The sequence below is a fragment of the Clytia hemisphaerica genome, unplaced genomic scaffold (assembly GCF_902728285.1).
Source record: "Clytia hemisphaerica strain Z4C2 unplaced genomic scaffold, Clytia hemisphaerica genome assembly, whole genome shotgun sequence".
NCBI classification, from domain to species: domain Eukaryota; kingdom Metazoa; phylum Cnidaria; class Hydrozoa; order Leptothecata; family Clytiidae; genus Clytia; species Clytia hemisphaerica.
Genome location: NW_027103590.1, coordinates 316,659 through 334,518, shown reverse-complemented (window position 1 = coordinate 334,518; position 17,860 = coordinate 316,659). Strand labels below are relative to the sequence as shown.

Below are 17,860 nucleotides of genomic sequence, written 5' to 3'. Positions count from 1 at the left end.
TCAAAAGTATTGCTATTCAATAGATGTGATAATAAACGTCAGCTTGACCCCTTTTCTCTTTCTTCTTTCCGAAGGAGACAATTATTGAGTAAACAATTTATCATAAGACAGTCGGGACCACCACATGGAAAAGGCAACTATTGCCTTAATGGGAAGTATTTCCCGAACGGGAAGGTGGAAAACTTCCCGAAATGTCTAGACTTTCCAAATCGGGAAGTTCACCAGTTTCCCGATCGGGAAAGTGGCCTCTGAGCACTCCGGAAATGCCTGTGAAAAGTTTAAAACTTGTCCCTCTCGTAAAGGAGGGAAAATAAATAATATTCACCAGTCAGTTAAGAAATCCACCGGGTCATCGCTTCTTAATTCTACTTTCCCTATTCCAATTAAAAAATCCCCTATTTGGAATAAACTTTTTCTCGATCGGGAAACAAAAATTTACTTTGTTAAAAAAAATCCTATTTCCCGTTCGGGGACGATGAAAATTTCTTGACCAAAACGGGAAACAGAAAAGTGATGGAATTTTCAATCTGGAAACAGTTTCCTTTTCGGGTTATTTTCACCTTCCCGTTCGGGAATTATTTCCCGTTAAGGCAATAGTTGCCTTTTTCATGTAGTGGTACCGACTGTTAGACGAACTCTGCTTTAAAATTGAAATGGTTGTAACCATGGTTAATTACCAAAATGAAATCCAGAAACCTTTCCTCCACTTTGGCTGAAATAGTCGAACGCTCTGGGCTAAACTTCAGTAGCTTCAAATTATTCATAGGCCCGATTGTAGCAAAACAAACTAAACGATTAGTACACAGGCTCCGAAAATCAATTTTGAAAAAAAGCACTCCCAGATTTTAGCGGACAGACAAACAGATAAACAGACAGAGAGACAGACATTCTAAGATTCTAGCTCAACTGAAAGTCGAGAAAAAAATTCTGACAAAATATCAGAAAATCTAGATCGAAACTTTAGAATGTCTATAACACAGCCTCTAAACGTATGAAAGAAGGTCGTTACCGAGATGGAGCAATGCTTTCGCCGATTCATAGCGTAGTAACCAAACTTTCCCTTCATCTCTCACCTGCAAACAGGAAATTGAACAAAAAAACATTTATTGAAGAAAACCGACATGAAATATCAATTTGAACCGACATTCTGTTGAACTGAATTCTGGAATAGCCTATTTAAAAAAAAATCCATTGCGCAGTATGGTACTAATTAGGTACTTCATTGGCTTACCGTTTCTTTCAAGAGAGCAATAAGTTCTTTGTTTGGGTTTAACAGGGCACCTGCACTCTAAAGAAATTACACAAAGGCGCAATTACTATTAGGGGAATAAAAAGGGGGGTCCAAAATTGTACATCCGAAAAAGGTAATAAGTTAAAAGATGAGTCTTAAAAAATTAAAATTTCATCTCTAAACAATTCTTTTCTTCCAAAAAGTCATTACATGTGAAGTAGTTGCTTTCTCGAGATTTCTAAGCCAATCAAAATGTAAGTAAATAAATCTCTGCTAGGACTCTCCTGGCGACCAAATCCGTAGCTGAGGCCATCGCCATTATAAAAATCAGAAAGATTTGATTCAGCAAACGGGCTTCGTTCTCGTTTCGTTGCCAGGTTTGTGGGCTAACATTTTTCATAAGATTACTACTCTTAGGTTCCAAATAAACGGGCCCCCCCGCTTGTTAATTTTTCGAAAATTTTCCAGCCCCCCCGGACCTTATTAGGACCCCCCCGTTTATTAATCTCGAAGAATATTTTCAGCTGTCAAAGAGAAGGTCCCATATTTTGCTCTAAATAGCGTGATTTTAGCCTATTTTTACCTTATTTTTGGGTTTCAGAAGTACAATTTCCAACCCCCCCGGCAATTAGGTCCCCCCCCCCGTTTATTAAAATCTAGAAAATTTTCCAACTCCCCCGTTTATTCGAACCCCCCCCGTTTATTTGGAACCTAAGAGTAAAGGTGTTACAAAGATACATGAGGCTGTTTCACAGATGAGGCAATAAAATCTAATCAGTCTTTCGTCTAAAAGTTTTTCTCTTGATTTTTCTTTGCTTTTTTAGACGCATCCATATAGAAAAAGCAAAAAACGAAAAAAGAGGGAAAAAAGTTGAAGTGAAACCTTGGCAGCATCGATTGCAATATTGTTATTATCTGACTTCAAACCATCTGGTCCGCAAAGTCTCTGAAATTGAAAAGAAAACGTGGCATTAGTTAATAATAAGCTCAATGCTCTTAAGTAATAAGACACTAGAGAATATACTGTCTCTAAAATGAAGACTGGTTTTAATTACAATATGTTTATCTAAATTCAAAACATACTTCAAATACATTACTAACCGAAAATGTTACTTTACGAGACCCCTTATCACTGAGCTTCAAATATAATCCTAGAGGTAGTTTCTCAATCCTAAAGCTAAATTGTGACGCTACTTTATCCAAGATGGCGATTTTCTTTTTGCTTCAGCTAGGGTAGCGAAAGCTTTATCTAGTGTTTTATATAAGATATCTGTGCATTCGACGCTAATTTTTGTCACTGTAATAGCTTTGGGTACCACTTTCAATATAAAACTCAGATCAAAGATGGCGGATATAGCTTAAATAAAAAACTATTAGAGCCAATAAAATTATTACCGAAAGGTGGGCTGCTTTGAATTTGTCAAGTTCCCTCTGTGTGATGTTCTTTTTCTTCAAGCCCTTCAGTTTATTGACAGCTAAAGAAAATAATTAGCAATATGATCAAAACATTTGTGCAGTGGACTCTCACTAATTCGAACTTGAACGGAGAAAAAACGAATTACAGAGAGATTTTGTAAAAAGTCTTCGAAGAGGCTTTCTCTTTGACGGGGACTGAAAACCCCGATTTCACTGAATAGCAGCAGGATTTCATTTCACCGACAAAATTTTGTAAAAACTATAAAAACTATCAGTATTATCTGAGTAAACGTCTGTGATAGACCTTTTCATAAATTACGGCACGAACAACACTTGCCTCGTTTTGAAATTATTGCCATGGCGATTAACTCCCAGCGGATTTTATTACAACTACTTTCTATTCATAAAAAATCATCCTATGTCTCAAAGGGATATGATCACCGTGGAAATTGTTTGAATACGAGGCAAGTGATTTTCGTGTCGTAGTTATTTGTGAAAAGGTCTATTATGTGTATTAAAAGAATGACCCGGTGTAGCGTGAGGCATTTCGCAGTCCAAAAAGAGCTTAAAAATGTGTGTTTTCCATCGCGAATCTGTATTGCCTTCGAGCTTTTCTTTCAAAAGGGAATTCAGAAAACGATTGAACGCAATAAAGAAGTTAGATGGAATTTCATTTAAGCAGAAAAATATACCTTTAATACGGACCATTACTGTGCGTTTTGCTATCTTTCGTTTCTCCTCCAACCTTCAAAATAGAAAGATTACGTTGAGAAAAACGTCCTCATGCATTGTCAGCGGTGTCCTAACAATATACATATCTACAAGCGTACGTTTAAATGCTTATCCTGGATGAAAAATTGGAGCAAAACATTGCCTACGTATGTTGTGACTCACAATTCACTAAATTTGAAAAATTTCGATCAAAATATCGATTACGCGTTCATACAGTAACAGACAGATTTGAGATTTAAAGAATATCTTTGCTGAGTCCAAAGCTTTACAAAGATGTTTATAAAACTTTTTGATTTGAAGAAAAATAAATTCGTACTCTTCTTCAGTTTGGGATGTCTTCAAGTCTTGAAAAGCCGGCGAAAGCGATTTTCCCTGCATCAAAATAAGAAGACAGGGTTTATAGTGTACGGTTAACAACCTATGAGCGGCTTTTCTGATAGCTCTCCGCACAGCGCGTATCGACTCTGAACACAAAATCCAGAGCTGCAATGAACATAGTCTGATTCGCAGACCTATACTTCCTATAAGAAACTTTTTCGCTAGAGGATGAGCAGAAGCCTACAAAGAACATAAACGAGCTTTGAGTACGGTGGCCAAGGAAAAACCAAAACCGCACCCAAAATCAGTTTTTCATAAACATAAAACATTAGAATTCAGTTGTTTTGCTTTTCAAGCAAAAAAGTAATATGACCGTTTTGGATGAAGAAGCATGTCAGACTCCGCGTCCGGTTAGAGCAAAACATAATATACGCAAAATGGTTGATTTGTTAAGAAATTCTTTTGAGTTAGCGGAGGTCACTATAAAGCATGATTCAAGGCATTACTAAATGATACATTATAGGGATGCTTTACTATACCTTTTTGCGTGGCTTGACCGTTCGTTGAATCTTGTTCATCTCTTGACCTTTGTCACACCAAACAACAGGCGAACGGGGATAGACTTTGCTTTTATCCTGAAAAGGGAATATTTTTCATAGTTGTAAGTAAGTCCAGCTTATAATGTAACATAACTTTGTAACAGTAATTCATACAGTGGAAACTCTTCAACTCGAACCTCTATAACTCGAATGTTTCCTAAACTCGAACAAACTTTCTCGCCCCTTCAGTTAAAAATGCCTCAAAACTTTACTCGACATCTTGAAATTTCCTTAACTCGAAGTCTGTCTGGCCTATAATGTACAGTAAAATAACTTTGTAACATTTTGAGTTTTCTTTATAGTAATTCATACAGTGGAAGCTCTTCAACTCGAACCTCTATAACTCGAATGTTTCCTGAACTCGACCAAGTATTCTCGCCCCTACAGTTTACAATGCCTCAAACTTTACTCCTTAACTCGAACAAATTTGTGCTCGTGCGTGTTTGAGTTAAGGAGACTCACTGTATAATGAGGTCTGTCTGGCTTATAATGTAACCTTAACTTTCACATTTTGGTTCTTTTTTAACAGGAACTCATACCTCCTTTTCTGTAGGGATATCCTCAGTGATTCTTGGTAAATGACTGAAAAATGATGGCTTTTCTTGGACTTTGGCTTTAACGTTCACACCGAGTTGAAGTGACTGAGGACTTTGGCATGTGGATGAATAGTTATAACCAAACTGAAAAAAGTGAAAAGTTAAAATATTTCATAAATACTTTAGTTGCGATATGAGTAACTCGTACATATGAGACATTGCTAATATGCATTATTTTGCAAATAAAAAAACACAAAAAAAAAAACAAGAAAAAAGTTGTAAAATCTCCAGAAAATCCTAAAATAACGGTTTTCCAGCATATTACTGGCATTTTAAAATAAAGAATCGAGCTATCTCGCGTTTAAGGCATTACCATTTAGCATCTTTAAACTTTATCAAAACTTATGAGTTAATTCCAAGAAAAACTGGTGACAGATAGACCGGTGAACGGAGTTTAATTTATAAGACTCAAGGTAAATCCAATAGAGCTAGGTGAAAAAGTAGTTTTTTAAAATGACAATGATATATACTTACATTACTGCTCCTACCAGAACGATTGGACTCTGTTAAATAAAGGAAATATCTTTTGAATCAGATTAAAGGACATCATTTTTCATCTCTTACTTTACGTTTATAAATCATTTTCAAATGAAGAAAAAACATTTTTTCTTTCTCGTACACCATACGAGCACATCATTTTAGAGTCAGGGTTGGAATAAAGATGTAAAAAACTTCTCACAGACTCAGTAGGGTTTTTTAGCCAACAGACTGAAACTCAATGGCGATTGATATCCCCATGTTTCTAATGGCTGGGAGTTTGAATTATGAATTCCATTGTTTTCGAGCCAGAAAATTCAATGGGGATGGAAAAAATAGCACAATATTTAGCAGTGCGGATTTGTTTATCTGATTATTTTCAGTGGGGACAGGAATTGGAGCAAAATTTTCGACTGGCAATTTTTCCAGTGGGAAGGGTTTCAGTGGGTTTATGAGAAGGGGGTGTTAAAAGGGGGAGGGGGAGTAAAAAATGTTGCACTCTTATACCAATTTCACTTGATTTAGGAGATTAGGAAATAATAGAGTGGGAAATTTAATCCTTATCTAGTTTTAAAGGAAAGTATATTTGGCGATCTCAAAAAGTATTGATGATTGACACTTAGTTGATGTAAGCACCAAAATTGTGTATGGTAGTAGAACTTAATGCTATTATGACGATTGTGAGTGTATGCATTTTACAACCATTGTTTAAGTAAAATATCAGCGAACTGAGAATCAATGAACTCATTCGTTTACTTACCAGATCCTGTAAAATTTTTGGTAATTCTTCTATCGAAAGTGACTGATTTTGTGAATGTATTTTTCTTTGAAAGTGTTCCGTCTTCATTCTCATTGAAAAACTTTTGAAATTTTGCCACCAAGTTTCCTAATGTTGCATCCTGAACAATAAAACCGGAACAGGAAAACGTTAAACGTGGCACATTATGATCGCAAAAAAAAAAGTGGGCAAAGTTTATTATCTTACAAAAATGTTTATGACATGTGATGTGAGATTTTTCATTTTTGATCACACGATTTTGTGTGACTCTATACCTGATATTCTTCGAACGACTTGAGACTTGACACAACAGCTTGTTCTGGAGACTTCGCTTCTCTGGCTTCCATTTGAAGGGAAAAGAAAAAATTAAATTAAACCTTAAACTAGACTCCACTGTATGACCTAGACATAGCCCAAACCCGAAAGAATTTTATTGTCTTGGTTATCTCCTATTGAGCTTTTCCACGTTTTTCCTCTAAAAGAAGAAAATAGTATTAATGCTTATAAATTAAACACTGGAATGGAAAGCAAACAATTCTCTTACAATTCATACCGCTTGATTCTAATTTTGTAATGGAACTTTCGGAGAGCCTTAAAAGAAAAAAAAGAACGTTAAAAAAAAAAAAAAGTAAAAAGAGTTAAAAGTAAAGTTTCATTAAAATTATAAAAAATAGTACAGTAACCTTAAGGGAAGAATTTTTGCGGAAGAAATTTTGCGGAATTAATTTCGCGAATTTAAATTTAGATTCCGTGAAAAAATTTGAAATTAGCAAAAAAATTCCGCAAAAATTTTGAATCTAAAATTAATTCCGCGAAAATTTCTTCTCGCGAAAATAAGGTATTACAAAACTAGGCTGCATCTTTTAAAAAGTTTTTTGTTATGGAGGGTTCGAATCAGACTTGGGAAGTGGGTGGGACAAAATATCCATTTAGGGTCACTTTCAATTGAAATCATGATTTTTGGAACAGACAAAAATGTTATTAACTTTACTTTGAATCAGAGGAAAGAGTGGTTAGTGATGGGTTATCCTGCAGCTCGTCTTTCAAATTTTGCACCATAGCTTTCTCAACACTTGTCAATCTTCTGCAATAGCAGGATTCAATAATGGAGTCCCTAGTCATTTGACTGAGAAAGGGTTGCACTGTGTCAATGACGTCACTGTCCCCACTTTCGATTCTGATTATCTGTTAAAGAAAAACAATAAAGCTGGATAAAGTTAATATGATATGTTGCTGAATGTCGACAATATATTGAAAAGGTGTCCGCAAATATTGTGCAATTTGCAATAAAGGGGATTAAAAAAATTAAAAAAAGAATTTGAATATTGTTCAAATTATCGATACAATATATATAATTAACTCATTATATTACAGTACTTGATTGTGCTATTCGACAATACTGAAGAATGGAATGTCTTCTTTCTAAAATTGCATAGTACAGACCATTTTTAACGATGAAAATGTTGGATAAGAAATGAATGAAAGATCTATTTTTTAGATGGAGGATGTAAATATGTTATATTTAATTTTCAAGATCAGCATACAGCTTCATAGACTTATTTTAAGGGGATACTATTCAAAGTGCTTTGTGTTAATTAATCCAATATCTAGCAATTTCAAATGAGGACCTATGATATTGCAATTTTTAAATATACTCGAATATTCTCTATGATTTCAGATGGAAAAAAATAAAAATAGACGCTTTCGTAAAGGCTGGACTAAATGTCATTATCTTCTTTGTTTATTATGTTTTCGTAAGTGGTCCTGGAATATTTCTCAGCAACTATATGGTTTTTTAATCAACCTTCCCATTTTTATCCAGTTTTCAGATACAAGTTGTGATGTTTTATGCAACTACCTGGTACATTATATTTTCATAAGCAACATCAAATTGTCTACAGGTTTTTGCTACACATACAAGGTGAGCAAAAAAATATGGTCGACAAAAAATTTGTTCTACTTGCAGAGCAATTAGTGTAATAAGCGCTCCCACAAGACACTATTCTCATGTCAGATACATAATGCATTCCATAAGAGTTATTTGTTTGAGACAATTCTCCCTTATAAATAACATTTTAAACAAAGGATATGTAATTTATCAAAAACAAAATGTTGGGTGAGAAATGTATTGTCAAAAAGTTGTTAGAAAGTCTTCAGGGACATGCCAAAATGCCATAAAAAGACAAAGAGAAGCTATAAAGTGTTAAGATTTCTATGGCACTAATTGCTCTACAAGTTAAACAAATTTTGTCAAACCATTTTTTAACTGCCCTGTATGTGTTGAACGGCGAAAAAGAATGCGGCTATTATCAAATTTTTAAATTTAAAGTAAGTCTTGTTTAGAATGACAGTACCTCTTGTCTCATACTGCCATCGAGGGAAGCACATTTTTCATGACACAGTGTCGATATGTAATCCAAACGACTTTCCAACCATTTGACTCTCTTATATTCTTTGCTCTCCTAAAAAAACATACGGTCATCTAATGGACTCTACACCATCAAGTAGTGAAGACTTTTTTTATTGTTAGAAACATTGGTGCACAAAATTTGTAGTATTATTAGAAAGTTTGGGTTCGAATTGTTGGAGACTCTTGACCAATGTCATTAAATATTTGAAAAAGCAGGATTGATCACCAATTACATATTACATAAATTATATTTGCCGGCAGAATGAACCTATAATTGAAATATATTTTTTAGAGACTTTACAGGTAAATAAGATCAACATTATTATATAAAACCTTACCTTGTTACCAGAGGAAGAAGATCTCTGTAAGTCAAGTTTTGCAAAATTTAATTCCTTTTTAATCTTCAATAGAATCTAAAAATTGAAAAGTGTAAAAAACTTTTTTAATTATAATAAATAATTAAATCAAAGTAGTAAGTACATTCTCTTCCAATCAAGTTGACCACTCAAAGATTTGAAAAAAATGAATAATAACATCCTAAGGCCATAGTGTCCTGGTAGGTTGGTTCCCTTGAAAATTGAAAAATATTCCTCTCCCCCCCCCTAAGATTTCAAAAAATATTCCCCCTGAAATTTTTTCCATGTTTGTACTCTTTGCTGGTGCTGCTTCTATATCACATTTATACAATGAAAAAATGAAAAAACTTCCACTAATGAAATAAAGAAAACATTTTTTGATGTAAAGAAGTTAATGACAGACAGAAAAAAATTGGCTTACATTGGAAAATCTCACAAAAAATCAAGATTATGTCTGGCACAAATAAATTCCTTACAAAATCTTATATTTTTTAGAATTTCAATATTCTTAGCCTAAAGTAGTTATTACCAAAATTTGTACCCTAAAGATAAACAATTAGGAAGGCTCAAAAAAACTTTTGATTTAAAAATCAAATTGGTTTCATCAAATACCTGAATGTGTACCAAAATTTCAGAAGAGGTTGTATTGAGTAGTTTAAATAACTTGGTGACTTGGTTTTTGACATCCTGAAATACAATGAGTACCAACTTGTTACTGTTTCAATAGCTTGCACACACCTCCCACGCACCTTTAAAATCTTTGAGAAGTGCAATGAATTGCATGCCATAAACTTTTACACTTCTTCATTATAAAATCCCAAAAAGTTTATTTAAAAAAAAGAGTTTGATTGATTGTCATGTAGACAGAAAAAGCAAGTTGTGACATCATTCAATGAAAATAAGCCAAAATTAAAAAGTATAAATCAGACATTAGGTTGAGACAGAGCAATTTAAAATATAATAAGCAGCCAAACCAAAAGACTATGATATCCAAGTACTGTAGAGAATATAAAAACAATTATTTGTCATAAAATCAAAATATGATATAACAAAATGCTTCATTTTCTTTACCTCATTCTGGTCTAGATTTTGGGAAGTGAATAAAATATCAAGCATCTTTCTTTGAATGCTTTTTGCCAAAGTGACCTGAAATAAAATATCCATACTCCTCTAGTACACAGTGCTCTTTGTAAAAACCTCTGTAAGTGTATTAAAATATTCTTGTATGCTTCTTACTTCGATTTCTTTTTACCATAGAGGAAAAAATATTAGCAAGTGCCGAGCTTGCTTTATATAAAAACTTTGAATAGTTGTTTGAGATAACGCAACCATCTATTGAATAACAAATTACTCCAGCCAGTAAAACGGGATACTTTATCTTGTACCTGGGTAACAGCTGTGTTGTGAATGAGAAATCAATTATATGACATTATCATTTTAAGAAAACTCTGCTGGAGTAATAAGGTATTCAAAAGATCGTTGCCTTTCTCCCAAACGATTATTTTGAGGCCTATACTTTGAAATGCAAATTATTTAAGTCTTTATTGCGTATTTCAGAGAAATTTGATTGACTTTGCACTTTTAACTCAATTTCAGGGCCAAATTTCTCAATTTGATTTTTAGAAATTTTGAGTCTGAATATGGCCATAGGCTAGAGTGAAGAGAGGAAGAGAAGTTGGTGACTATAATTGACAATGCCCGTAGAGGAAATGAAGAGTGCCATATACTGTGCGTTGACCCAGAAAAATGCTTTGATAAGCTCTGGCTTGAAGACTACCTGATAGACCTGAACAACACTCAGGCCTGAGAGAAAGTGAAGTAACAATCGTGCACAAGTTGAATGAAAATGCTAAAACTAAGATCATGATACCCTTTGGCAGCATAGTAAGACAATACCCAAGTTAGAGGATTACCTTATTTAGGAGATTTTCAGTCTCTTATTTAAGAGAACGTTACCTAAACTAGGAGAATTCTGTATGTTTCACCAATTAACTTCAGAGCAGACTATTTGCGCAATATGAAAATAACATCACATGAAAGATCACGTTTCCGTGATTCCGATGACCCGAAAACCAAAATAAAATACCTTTTCATTCTTTTTCAAACTTTGAAAAACCATAAATAGCCTCATTTGCATGTGTTGACGTAATTTTTAAAATAATGAAGAAACACCCTCGACCTTCAAAACGTTTTTTCTCAACCCCCTTATTTAGGAGAGACAAGAGCGACTCACTTTCTGTTTAACTCGCGTTTTGACCGCGCCTAAACGCGTTTCTTAAATATGGCCCGATCTATATCATTACTTTTCACGAAATTCTCATGATGTAGATCGGCCTTTAGATTGATAGACCCTAACCATCCTAGGTCCACAAAACATAAGCAGAATTCAACCAAATTTTGCTAGGAGGGAGAAAAAAAGTGCTGAGTCGATCTATGAAGTTCAAAACTTGCGCAAAATGATGGGAGGCCAAAAATTAACAAAGAAAGAAAAGTCTCCTAGTTAAGAGAAAGATACTTAAGAGACCTTCTCTTAAATAGAGTATATCTCTTATTTAGGGTATAATCCTCGACTGTAAGTGCACTTTGTAGTTTTGATTTCCGATGAAGTATCATATTCTGGTTTTCATGTTATTAGATGCTGTTATAGAGCTTTAGAGCTAGCCTGTCAAATGAAATAGACCTTTTTTTAAAGAGGGCAGCCATAATAATTAATAGCATGCTATTTTAAAAATTATGCATGGCTGTATCATTGTTTTTAAGTACATAATTATTCAACGATGTCCCTTAAAAAAAAATCTATTTAAAACTTCCAGGAAAATCAAAGACTGCTTATCGTAGCGCTCATATGTTGAAAATGAGACATAAAGATCGTCAAATATTCCTACAACATCGACTCTATTTTCTTGTTGTTTTTTAATTTAAAATCCAAGGAAATTTTATTTTGGGTTATGCTTTTTTTATACGTAGCGCTCACTTCTTCCCTTTTTCCTTTAGCAAATTTCAAAATCTTTCCCTGACAATTTAGGGATGTTTCCAGAGCAGAACATTATTGCCTTGGGATTTTAAAAACAAATGCTTTAAAAATTGTGGATGGAATTTGGCTGTTGTTTGTAGAATCCGAAAAATGGCAACCTTTTTAGCGGGCTGGGCGACAATCTAAAATATGTTCGCGTCATAAAACATCTTCAAATCCAGTCGGTTTCATTAGCGGTAGTAAATTTTGTAGGGTTTTAAATCTAGTAAATCCCGAAAATCAAGTTCGGCAATCAACAAAATCTCTTGCTGATCTTTGATGGGCACGCGCATGTGTGAACCTTAAAAGCGACCTTATTTTTGGCTCTCGGGGGTATTAAGCCAACTGCGTTGCCAAATTTCGACTTGAAATTTCAATACTTGGGTTTATAAGAAACAAAAACTTGTTGCGAATGATGATTCAAAGAAGTGGTTAGCTATTGAAAAAATTTTCCGACATTTTTCTGACTTCATGGGCGGCAATCACAAATATCTTCGTTTCGCGTCGCCCGACCGACTCTCGAAAATTGAGTAGAATTGAGTCGGTGAGTCGGTAAATTTGTCCGACTTTTTCTGTCGATGACGTTTCCTTCGTTCAAAAATTTTATTATTGCTGATTTTTTGAGAGCGATTTATAGCGCATTCGCGGTATTTTGACTTTGTTTGACCGACTCACTTTTTCGACCCAACGAGGACGCGAAATGAAGATATTTGTGATTGCCGCCTTGTCCGAATTCGGGATTTATGTTTTGGTGAGTCGTCAGTGACGCGAACAGAACATATTTTAGATTGCGGCCCTGTTTGTTTTGATTTTAGCGGGAATGAAAGCTTTGGTAAAATTTTGGTCAAATCATGAAGACCGTTTTAAGAAGGTGGGTAGGTATGTTTTGAAAGTAACGGTCTTTTCCCGTTACGCGTGGCAACTTTGAATATGGACGTCGCCCCTTAGTAGACACGATGCGTATCGTATTTGAAAAAATACAATGCGCAATGGGAAAACAAGATTAACAAGAAGTTTTTCGTAGAAATTTCAGGCACTGCAAAATTTGAAAAATTATACCTCACAAATGTTGTCCATCTTATATACGTAAATGTAGTAGCTTTCCTGCAACAGAAAAATGAATTATGACCACGTGGGATAAAATAGTGTTGACATGCAGTTCGTCGCCATTTTGTGTTGTCAAAACATTTTCAGAATATTTACGGACTTGGCGCTCTATTCCGTTCGCGGTATCCTGGTCAAACTTACACGAATATATACTAATGAAAAAAAAAGATTACAATTCTGTGTAATAGTGACCACGTCTCGGTTCAATGGATTGACAACAGGCTTACTTGTACTTACTCTCCTCGTGGAGTTACAACATTCCTTTTTCATTTCATTCCACGCCACCGACAAGATGGTGAAGAACGTCTGTTCTAAAACTTATGTCACTCCAAGGAGGCCCTTTGAGAAGGCTCGACTCGACCAAGAACTTAAACTCATCGGAGAATTCGGTCTCAAAAACAAACGTGAAGTATGGAGGGTAAAATTTGCCTTAGCCAAGATCAGAAAGCGTGCTCGTGACTTGCTTACATTGGGAGAAAAAGATAACCGACGTTTATTCGAAGGAAATGCCCTCTTGAGAAGACTTGTCCGTATTGGTGTCTTAGATGAAGGACGCATGAAGCTCGATTATGTCCTTGGTTTAAAAGTTGAGGACTTTCTTGAACGTCGCCTTCAAACACAGGTTTTCAAACTTGGACTCGCCAAATCCATTCATCATGCCCGAGTATTGATTCGTCAAAGACATATTCGGTAAGCTTGTCATGTCTAGTTGTGGTTAGCTATCACTTCGAAATTAAACTTTCCTCTCTGTCGAGGAACAAATTTTCTACATCTTATTGATGTCTTTTATCTGATGGTTTAACTTGACTGCAATTTGATTGTACCTGCCAGTCTTTTCAAACAAAGAGATGCAATTTAAATGTAATATATACATTTTATTTACATGTTCAAATTATAGGAAAAGTAAGGGACCTTAAGCAACTGTAGACCTGAGTTTTGTACTCAACTACAGTGTGCATGGCTCTGGGTTTCTAACCCAAGCCGGGTCTTTCAAAGGATCACTTGATCAATGAAAACTTACAATGGAGCATATGCCCAATTATGGTAAAGTTAGAACTATTTCCTTGGTCACTCACAGGGAAAATTGAATGAATGCAGTGGAGGTCTTCAGGGCTATCTCAGTCAGCAGTCATAACTATTAACTGCCCAAAAAATAAAAGGTGCTAATAGTAGTTAAGTTGTCTCCATAACTGCCAGCTATTCATTTGGCTTTACCACCAAAATTATTTGCACTCGTCTGATTATTGAATGATTGTTAAGGTGTTTGTTGGGCTATTCCAAAAAAAATTGTACAGGGGTATTGACGAACTTTTTTCACTAACCCCCCCCCCTGGAAATTTTGGATAACAATCTATCCCCTGGAAATTATGAGTCGAGACCCCTGGAAAGTGAAATTTTGTGTAAAAGGGCCTGGAAAGTGACTATTGATGCCAGTTTAGGAGGAGAGAACCCCCTTGGAAAATCTGAAAATTACCCAAAGCCCTTGGAAAATTGAGGCTCTGACCCCCTGGAAAAGTTCAACAATACCCCTGTATGGTTTAAAAATAGAAAAGCCCATTTTTCCAGCTAAAAATCTTCACCTTCCAGGGTATTCTGACTTCTAATGGATAATTTGTTAATCAAAGTTTTCAGGTGGTTGGTAACAAAATTTGAATGTATTAGCATGATTTTCTAAATAATTCTAAATAAATTAAATGTTTTTTGGTTTTATTACCCAATCTAAGCTACTCATTTTCTGATTTGGGGGTGACCGGGGATTAAACCCAACATTCATCCCTCAGGTTTTTATACTTTTTTACAAGAACAAACTATAAAAGTACGTTTAAGGCTTCAATGGCCAAAATGTTAAGAACAAGCTAAGAACACTTTAAGGCTTCATGGGCTCCAAAACACCCAGTTTCTTAGGAAATTGCATATTAAGTTTGTTTTAAGAGTCGGCCTTCGCCAAGATAGGTATAAGAACAAACAATGACGTTTTCTTTTCCATCATTAGTGTCCGAAAGCAATTGGTCAACGTTCCATCATTCCTTGTTCGTTTGGACTCTCAAAAGCATATTGATTTCTGCACAAACTCACCATATGGCGGTGGTGCACCAGGACGTGTCAAGAGGAAGAATGCTGCTAAAGGCAAAGGAGGAGATGCTGAAGAAGAGGATGACGAGTAGATGGTATGCTAATATTTGAACTCATTCAGTTGACTCGAAGGGGAATTTTTATGAAAGATCCATTAGTGTGCTCTGCAAAAAATGTATCAGCTTCCCTTTGAGTCTGTTAAATCACGCGCCCTATATTTTGAACGTGCCTTAGTGCCCAAGCGCCGCGCCTTAATTTTTTTCACGTGCCCATACTTTTCACGCGCCTTGATTTTTTTCACGCGCCCATATTTTTCCACACGCTTATAATTTAATTGCTTTTTGGCCCACTCACCTTGAAAAAAAAAATGTGCATCTCCTTTTTCTAAGCGCTGTGAATCAATAATATCTAGATTTTATCTTAAAGCCATATGAAATCTTTATATATCCATGTCCCCTGCAAAGATCCGACCATAAAATGCTGAGTCATCATAACAAATAAAAAATCGAGATTCAAATTTTATCGGGCCTATTATCAAGAATTCACATAATTAGTATAATTCCCTAAACGAATATTTTTAAACAAAAGATTTTAACAAAGAAACTTTTCACAAATGAAACGAGAGGGGAAGAATTTGCAAAACAAACAAAACTCTCTCCTCCTTATTGATTTAAACTCTCTTTTAAAAGCTACAATATAAAAGACTATCAAATAAAAACAGGAAGGGTGAGGGTGATATCTTCGGTTGTTTTGGAAGAAAAAAGTAATGTTTAAAAGAATAGTCGTGTACGTGTGTGTTAGAGAATGCTTTCAAAATAGACGATGATTTATCGTTTAGTCAGGTCAGTATGCTGACTCAGCAGACCATGGTTGGATCTTTGCGGGGGACCTCGAATACCCCTTAAAAAGCCGTATACATTCTTTAAGATTTTCCAAAATTTTCGGTTTTCCAAATTTATTCCATTTTCATAAGGGGGTTGCCACTTAGACACACGCACACGACTATTCTTTTAAACATTACTTTTTTCTTCCAAAACAACCGAAGATATCACCCTCACCCTTCCTGTTTTTATTTAATAGTCTTTTATATTGTACCATTTAAAAGAAAGTTTAAATCAATAAGGAGGAGAGAGTTTTGTTTGTTTTGCAAATTCTTCCCCTCTCGTTTCATTTGTGAAAAGTTTCTTTGTTAATCTTTTGTTTAAAAATATTCGTTTAGAGAATTATACTAATTATGTGAATTCTTGATAATAGGCCCGATAAAATTTGAATCTCGATTTTTATTTGTTATGATGACTCAGCATTTTATGGTCGGATCTTTGCGGGGGACATGGATATATAAAGATTTCATATGGCTTTAAGGGGGTTTTTGCTCCCTCTTGAAACTTACTGTGTGAGTTTTCATCATTTGTAGAGAATCAAATGCACACATTGAGTACTCAAATTCTCTAGTATCTTTCAATAACTAAAAGATGAGGCCCGGAAAACTCGAGCTACAAAAACCCGAGTTACGACGAATGTGACATCACAAGTCAAATTTTAAATTTCATTTTTCGAGTTGCGTAACTCTAAACAAAATTTAAAAAAAATATTTCGAGTCACAAAACAACAGTAAAAAACTTTTTCGAGTTAAAAAGCCCACTTATGACGTCATAATATGAGACTTTTGACGTCACATTCGTCGTAACTCGGGTTTGAGTACTCGGTGTGTTCATTTTATTTTTTACAAATGATGAAAACTCATCACACAGTAAGAAATATGGGCGCGTGAAAAAGCAAGGCGCTTGGGCACTAAGGCGCGTGAAAAATATAGGGCGCGTGAGGCGCGTGATTTAGCAGACTCCTTCCTTTTGTAGTTACCCTAAAGATTATTTCTGACATTTCTTTTTAGAGGTATTCCTAAATTTTTCTTTTTTTCCTTTCAGATTTAAAAGTACCACGAGCTTTGAAATCTTCATCTGGTGGAAAGGAAATATAAAAAAATACAATATAAAAAAATACAATGTGACCATTGTCTTTCTTTCTTCATAAATTCCCTAAGTTTGGTTTGCCCCAAAAACAGATTTATGATGACTTTTAAAATCGAAAATTTCCCGATAAAATGGTAAACTTCTTTTTTATCAAACTACATAGAAATTGTTACTCAGAAAAAATTCGCATTTTACCTAAAAATACGAGGTTTCTTTGGACAGAATGAATAACTTTACTTTATTTCTTACAGTATGTGGCCCCCAAAACGTCGACCAAATTTAAAATTTCTCTCAAAGCTAGAGGAAAAGAGGTTTTACTAAAATTTTTCTTGCAAGCAAAACTTTAACATCTTTACTTTATTTCCCGGAAGTTATTTTTCAAAATTTTCAATCTCAACAATATTAGAAACTTTCGATTTTCGCGAATTTTGGTTTTTTTCACGAAAGTAAATGTCTTTAAAAATTCTAGGAAGGGCCACTCGCGAAAGTTTATGCTAGCCAGTGGCGGCCTGGCAGGGTGTGCAGTGCACCACCCAGAAAGACCTGAGAGGGGCGCCAAAAAAGCTTTTCAAGGGGGTGCCAAAATTCTTTTTGATGTTTGGTTGGGCGATTTTGCGCCCTTTGATACGTTTTTAGCGCCTTCTATAAGTGCAATGTAAATTTTTTGCGCTTGCGGCGCTTCGTTTTATTTTACGAATTTTTTCAAAACTACTATCAACATTGAATTGCGAAAAGTCAAAGCAAGAGAAGTATTGTGTATCCACCAGGGGTTAATGAGGATGCT

At 35.0% G+C, this 17,860-nt stretch overlaps 3 protein-coding genes across 3 annotated transcripts in view; 1 reads left to right on the top strand and 2 right to left on the bottom strand.

Moving 5' to 3' along the window:
- Positions 1-17,860, bottom strand: part of LOC136801517 (protein HEATR9-like) — a 43,000-nt gene that overhangs the window by 15,902 nt on the left and 9,238 nt on the right. The window contains exons 2-12 of the mRNA XM_067058155.1: positions 6,423-6,487; positions 6,130-6,268; positions 5,367-5,395; positions 4,836-4,976; positions 4,237-4,332; positions 3,696-3,751; positions 3,340-3,392; positions 2,627-2,706; positions 2,115-2,177; positions 1,232-1,288; positions 1,010-1,073 (exon numbers count right to left, since the gene is read on the bottom strand). Coding sequence (XP_066914256.1) covers positions 1,010-1,073; positions 1,232-1,288; positions 2,115-2,177; positions 2,627-2,706; positions 3,340-3,392; positions 3,696-3,751; positions 4,237-4,275 — 412 coding nt within the window. The 5' untranslated portion in view covers positions 4,276-4,332; positions 4,836-4,976; positions 5,367-5,395; positions 6,130-6,268; positions 6,423-6,487. The remainder of the gene's footprint in view (positions 1-1,009; positions 1,074-1,231; positions 1,289-2,114; positions 2,178-2,626; positions 2,707-3,339; positions 3,393-3,695; positions 3,752-4,236; positions 4,333-4,835; positions 4,977-5,366; positions 5,396-6,129; positions 6,269-6,422; positions 6,488-17,860) is intronic.
- Positions 7,135-13,127, bottom strand: LOC136801563 (uncharacterized). The gene is made up of 6 exons (XM_067058198.1): positions 12,986-13,127; positions 9,985-10,059; positions 9,526-9,600; positions 8,896-8,970; positions 8,502-8,609; positions 7,135-7,332 (listed from the first exon to the last, which is right to left on the bottom strand). Exons 1-6 carry the CDS (start codon positions 13,001-13,003, stop codon positions 7,135-7,137), a joined length of 549 nt encoding a protein of 182 aa, XP_066914299.1. The 5' UTR covers positions 13,004-13,127.
- LOC136801516 (small ribosomal subunit protein uS4) lies at positions 13,281-17,104 on the top strand. The gene is made up of 3 exons (XM_067058154.1): positions 13,281-13,723; positions 15,027-15,201; positions 17,032-17,104. Exons 1-2 carry the CDS (start codon positions 13,326-13,328, stop codon positions 15,196-15,198), a joined length of 570 nt encoding a protein of 189 aa, XP_066914255.1. The 5' UTR covers positions 13,281-13,325; the 3' UTR covers positions 15,199-15,201; positions 17,032-17,104.

Bases quoted from the DNA above. Each gene is read 5' to 3' on its own strand.
- LOC136801563 (XM_067058198.1), bottom strand. The intron at 9,601-9,984 runs GTAAAGAAAATG...ATTGTATTTCAG, and splicing joins AAAATCTAGACCAGAATGAG to GATGTCAAAAACCAAGTCAC. The intron at 7,333-8,501 runs GTACTGTCATTC...TTTCTTTAACAG, and splicing joins ATGGCAGTATGAGACAAGAG to ATAATCAGAATCGAAAGTGG.
- LOC136801516 (XM_067058154.1), top strand. From the start codon at position 13,326: ATGGTGAAGAACGTCTGTTCTAAAACTTATGTCACTCCAAGGAGGCCC. The intron at 13,724-15,026 runs GTAAGCTTGTCA...TTCCATCATTAG, and splicing joins ATTCGTCAAAGACATATTCG to TGTCCGAAAGCAATTGGTCA.